The sequence below is a fragment of the Leuciscus leuciscus genome (assembly GCF_965113295.1).
Source record: "Leuciscus leuciscus genome assembly, chromosome: 6".
NCBI lineage: Eukaryota > Metazoa > Chordata > Actinopteri > Cypriniformes > Leuciscidae > Leuciscus > Leuciscus leuciscus.
The window spans coordinates 41329952-41336076 of NC_138730.1; the positions used below are offsets into that span (position 1 = coordinate 41329952).

General features: G+C 34.1%; 1 protein-coding gene across 1 annotated transcript; it reads left to right on the top strand.

The window, feature by feature from the left end:
* The first annotated feature begins 368 nt into the window (after positions 1 to 368).
* LOC309501121 (uncharacterized protein) lies at positions 369 to 4307 on the top strand. Its single transcript, XM_082173156.1, has 7 exons — positions 369 to 462; positions 896 to 1204; positions 1357 to 1617; positions 2201 to 2332; positions 3025 to 3074; positions 3192 to 3395; positions 3539 to 4307. Exons 1-7 carry the CDS (start codon positions 414 to 416, stop codon positions 3689 to 3691), a joined length of 1158 nt encoding a protein of 385 aa, XP_082029282.1. The 5' UTR covers positions 369 to 413; the 3' UTR covers positions 3692 to 4307.
* The last annotated feature ends 1818 nt before the right edge of the window (positions 4308 to 6125 follow it).

Here is a 6125-nt window from a genome sequence, read left to right on the forward strand (position 1 = left end):
GAATTTAAAAAGAAAGTCAGATCGAACCATATGACCTTTCAATCAAACGAAATTTACAAGCTTTAGGAAAAGCTAAAGACCCTGTAGAAAAAACAATGTTCATTTATCTAAAATACTAACAGTAGTTTTGTGTTGTTTGACTTTGCTGTGTAGTTCTGGGCATCTTTGACTTTCTTACTCTTTAGGAGTGAATTCCTTCTCATATCAACTCAAAGGACGCAAGGCGTTTTCTTTATAGCTAGAAAATCATATTTGCACTTTGTCATAGTTCCCTTACGGTCATGAGCACAGAGCACAGAGCAAAGCGGAAATGACGTTTCTTCCTAACTGTGGTCCTGAGGTTGAAGTCACGTTATTTCTCAAACTTCCTCCATTGAAAAACCAGCACAAAAACTGACATTTTAGTTGCTACGATGGCTTTTATGCTGCTCCTGTTAACTTCTCTTCATACTTACAACACAGGTACAAAATCCAATTATTTTACTAAGATAAATAAATCTTTAATGTTTTTTTGTTGTTGTTGTTGTTGTTTGATAATGACTGAATTGAGGAACATATTTAAGATTCTCTCAAAAACAACTTTTAATTCTTAATGTTTATTTGCCTTATGCTTAGTTTAATGTCAAAAATGTTTTAAACTAAAATTTTGTCGAGATTTAAATGATTTGTTACAGTAGTTTGTCTTGAACTTGGCTTTCAGTTCATCTTTACAGAGAAAGATCTTGTTTTTCCCCTATAGAGGAAGCCTGCTGCATGCTAAAATACCCATTAACTAAATTAAATTCCAACTAGAACCTTTAGCTTGTGGAAACTGTTACTGTCCATGAAAACAGCAGTGAGCAAACAGTTACTAAACAGTGTCCTTTAATCAAAGTCTTATTTTCTCTCTCCTCAGGGTTTAGTGCTGAGATCTCTGTGTTTGTGAAGATGGGAGATTCTGTTCAACTGGATATACAGACACAAGAACTACCAGAGTTTGATGATTTATTATGGATAAATGATAAATCAGAGAATATAGTTAAATATATAAATGAATCTAAAAAAGTAAGGCTTCACCCTTCCTACAAGGACAGAGTGGATTTCAATGATGAAACCTTCTCTCTCACACTGAAGAACATGCAGAAGACAGACACTGGACTCTATACAGCAAGAACAAGTGGATTATTGAACAAAGATATTGCTGCATACAGAGTATCTGTTATAGGTGAGTGATATGTACGGCTCAATCTATGATGTAACTCCATATAAGACAATGTCAATTATGTTTTGTCCTGGTTTACTCAAGTTTTGAATAGGCAAGTTCTAGCATCACTGAATCTGTATATGTGGCCTTAAATGTTTTAATGTGTGTTTCAGATGAAGTGGAAACTCCGGTCTTGACTGTAAACTCAAACTGGTCCAGTTCTGACCCCTGTAGCTTTACATGTAAAGGAAGTAACATTATCATCAGCTCCATCTATAATAGTAGCAGCTGTTCTCCAGAAGAAGAGACATCATCAGATAACTACACTCTAAATCTGAACTGCAGTGATGACCACATCATGTGTAACTATAGCAACCCAGTGAGCTGGAAGACTGTCAGAAAGAAGGTTAATGAACTCTGCACTGTTGATCAAGGTACATACCTGTACTGTATCCATACACTCACATATGTGACCCTGGATCACAAAACCAGTCATAAGTCACACGGGTATATTTGTGGCCATAGCCAACAATACATTGTATGGGTCAAAATTATCGATTTTTCTTTTATGCCAAAAATCATTAGGATATTAAGTAAAGATCTTGATCCATAAAGATATTTTGTAAATTTCATACCATAAATACATCAAAAATTTATTTTTGTGAGTGAATGCAGCACAATCATGTACATAAAGGGACAACTTTAAAGGTGATTTTCTCAATGTTTCGATTTTTTTGCACCCTCAGATTCCAGATATTCAAATAGTTGTATCTCGACCAAATATTGTCCTATCCTAACAAACCATACATCAATGGAAAGCTTATTTATTCAGCTTTCAGATGATCTATACATCTCAATTTTAAAAAATGTACCCATTTTGTGGTCCAGGGACACATATGAAGAAACAGAAAATTAATGAGAGAATGTAACTAAACACTGGTCTGACTCTGAAATGCCCGTTTGTTTAAAAATTCAGTCTGGGAAAACTGATTGTTTTTGTTCTTATCTTTCATGTAGAAACACCACAAGCTATAAAACATTCACCGTACCCCACATGGTTTATCCTCCTTATTTGCCTATTGACAACATGTATGTTGATACTGATGTTGGCATCAGTGATCGGCTGGTGTCTCTACAAGAGAAAAAAAGGTAGAAAGCATCTAATCTTACATTCATTTTAAAGACACATTAAAGAGAATTTAATCAATGCTCTTGGCACTATTTCATATTGAGTGTTAAACATACTAAGAGTATGTTTCTCTGAAAATAAAATACTGTACTATGTGTGTATGTCAAATGTCTTTTATTAATGTTAAGAAACAAATATAATCATATTTACAGTATTTGCATCCATTAAGCTTTTCAGCAGTTAGAAAAACTCTTAAACAGTTAAAGTTTGACATCAAAAATCTAATGCAAACCTACTTTTTTCCAGAGTGATTTTTGAATGAGTATATGACTTGTTTTTCTTTTCTTTTATCTGACCCAAAAGTAGTTTTGCCAGTCTTTGGAACTGAAATAACTCCACTTACTATTCTTCACAGAGCAGGTTTCAAAATATATATAACATATTTCTATTAGCATATAGACCACATGCAGATTTAACCATTGACTAAATGTGTGTAAAAATTAAATATTTGGCTGAATTAAATATGAAACTGACCATTTAACCTAGTACAGTATAAAGTTGAACTTGTTGTTCTAAACTTCATAGTGGCATCATTTTTAATAAAGCTACTAATTTATAACAATTATATAACAATTCTTGTATTTAATATTGGCCTTTTTATTTGTACATTGATGTCTTATTAAGTTCTAAATGAGATTTACGATGTTTTCAGATCATTCCTACATCCCTGAACAGCAGAATACAGTCTATGAAAAAGTTGACGTAAGTTTCATATTACTATCCTTCATTAACCACTGATGCTAAATGTGGTTTATATCTTTTTGAAACAAGTTTTGCATCACTGAGTCTGATGTTGATTGAATTTGTCTGAATATTAAGAATATTAAGCCACCACATTGTCCACTGGAGATGTTGGAGAAAACAACAAATCCCTGCACACTGTACGATACTGTAAGAGAACATGGACCTCCTGATGTTACGATGAATCCCTGCACACTGTACGATACTGTAAGAGAACATGGACCTCCTGATGTTAAGATGGAAACCAACCAGATCTCAACCAGTCATGACTCTGTGAATGAGGTGAAGATGAAGCTCTTACTCTAATTTTACAGAAATACCTTTGGATTAAAGGCACGTTCAGGCACTTGAGAACCTGTAGATGTTTAAATGATGCGTTGGAAAAATGTTTTAATGAACACAAATGATTTTGTTCTTTATTTCAGAGTGCAACACTAACAGAGAACAGCAAGCCAAATGCACCAGCCACTATCTGTACCATTCAGAAGCAACCAAAATCTGAAACTGATCACACCATTTATGGTATGGTCAATAAACGGCCAGCCGAGGATAAATCTGTACATCCAAAACCAGAATAAAATATGATAAAGGTGAACTTTTAATAAAGCTGAACCCTTACAGGGATTCAAATAACAGTGAGGCTAAATAAGCAGCAAGTACATTGTAGTTTCAAATTATTCATGGTGAATATGTAAATTAATGTAAACCAGTTTTTTTTTTTTTTAAATGCAGAAGTATTTTAATGTACATTTGTTGCACATGTGGCTCAGACAGGAATGCAAAATCTCACATATTTTCTGTTAGATATCTCTTACCGCCTTTGCATTCAACACCTGAAAACCACTTCCTGGAATGTGTGTTGGTCTATAACCGTAAGTCCTGTATTGCTTTAACTATTTTTCTCCACTTGTCTTACATTTCTTCCCCACTTAATCTGTTCTTGTTCAGTTTCTTTGTTTTTGTCTCTTTTTTGTAGTCCGTCCTCATGTACTTGTGTTTAACTGTTCTTGCACCTTTTACCAGACAATATTTAAGTTATTTTGTTCATTTGTGCAGCTACAGTATGCTAAGACATACAATAATGCTCAATTGTGAGTGTATATTACAAGAAATTGAAGTCCTGTACAGATATTTTGATAAATGTAAACCTAAAGCAGTATTGACTCTGAATAAAAAATATTTTCATGGCCTAAATGAGTATGTATGTACGCTTATGGGACTGTGCAATACACTGACTGTTAATATTTACAATATAATATACAATACAATATAATATTTATTTATAAAGCACATTTAAAAACAACCAAGGCTGACCAAAGTGCTGTACAGAACAGAATAAAATAAAAATTATACAACCAATAAAGGAACACAAAACAATAAATTTACAATAATCGTATCCAAATCAAGGAGTATTAAAAGCCAAAGAGAATAAATAGGCCTTTAAAGAAGATTTGAAGGTGGAAACAGAAGGAGCTAATCTGATGTAAAGAGGTAGACTGTTCCCAAGTTTTTGGCCTGCAGTCGCAAAAGCTCAATCGCCTCGTTTTTTTAAGTATAGATCTAGGCACAATGAGTAGACGGTGATCGCTGGATCTCAGAGTTCTAGAAGGAGTGTACGGACAGAGCAGATCGGTCAGGTTCTGAGGGGCCAATTTGTTGAGAGCTTTATAAACAAATAATAACATTTTAAAATCAATTCTAAATTTGACAGGTAGTGTAGTGTGGATATAAGGGTGACCGACTACTTGCGGGTTCTAGCAGCTGCGTTTTGCACTAGCTGTAGACGGGAGAAGGAAGACTGAGAGACACCAAAATAAAGTGAACTACAATAGTCTAGATGAGTTGTTATGAAAGCATGAATCACTGTTTGGAAGTTACTCTGGGATAAAAAGGGTTGCCGTTTAGAGAGTTTGTGAAGATGAAAAAAGCATGATTTTACAACAGTACTGGGACAGTAAATACACATGGGATTGTCCAATATACTTTCTACTGCTCATTTTATTTCTTGACACTATGTTGAGTTGTATGTTACATTAACTCAGTGTTTTGTATTGTGCTAGTGTGTTAATTTTACCACAAGGAGTTTCGTAGTACAGATAAGTACAATGACAATAAAGACATTCAAATGTATGTATGTATTTATTTATTTATTTAGGCCACACATAAGCCTCAATGTGAAATTAAACTACACTGGCAACAGCAGATCCTAAATCCATGGCAGGAAAGTAGTTTTACTTTAAAGAGGGTATTCCGGACAATCCCTGTCTTACTTATTTACACACTTGTTATGCTAAACTGTTCTATAAATCAATATCACACAAGCTTTATCACAAATACAAGGACAGCACAATGCTGTGTAAAATATCTAGCTTATAGAGTCTAGCATGTCACAACAGGAATTACCACTTCCTACTGATAATTACAAGCTTAACACTTCTGCTTTTAAATCTTCTACTTTGGACTTCTGACTGCATTTATTGTAATCATTTCTCAGCCTTGCCACAGATCCTGACACTGTAAGGTTAAAAATAACACTGAATATTCCTTTGGAAAGTTCCAGATTGAAATAAGAAACATTTTCATCCGTTTTAGTTGTACATGAGATATATAATAGCTGGTAGGATTTTAAATAGTGTTTTAGAGCAATAAGTTCTTATGATCTATTCTTGAACACCAAAAATCGTGGTTCTGAAATGTGATATTCCATGTTAAACATCATAGTTGCCCAGCAGAATGATCAAACCGTCCATGCAGAAGTTGGACGTGAGTTTCTGTCACGGTCATATTTAGTTTCATTTTCTTGTTTAGTTCCTATATATAGTCATGCTTTTCTTTGTCACTGTTGTCATAATTACCGTAATTTCGAGATGACACCATGTGATATTCTTTTGGGGTTTCTGAGGGGACACCGGTTCCCTAATTCATGAATGATCATATTTAAGCTCTCAGTTTTTCACAGTTCATGTTTCTCTTGTTAATGTCAGTGTTAAGTTGTGTAGTTTAGAAAAGAGT

What these genes read in the sequence shown, in the direction of transcription:
- LOC309501121 (XM_082173156.1), top strand. Translation starts at nt 414, where the DNA reads ATGGCTTTTATGCTGCTCCTGTTAACTTCTCTTCATACTTACAACACA. An exon ending in TCTTCATACTTACAACACAG is followed by an intron (nt 463 to 895) that starts GTACAAAATCCA and finishes CTCTCTCCTCAG; the next exon opens with GGTTTAGTGCTGAGATCTCT. An exon ending in TCTCTACAAGAGAAAAAAAG is followed by an intron (nt 2,333 to 3,024) that starts GTAGAAAGCATC and finishes CGATGTTTTCAG; the next exon opens with ATCATTCCTACATCCCTGAA.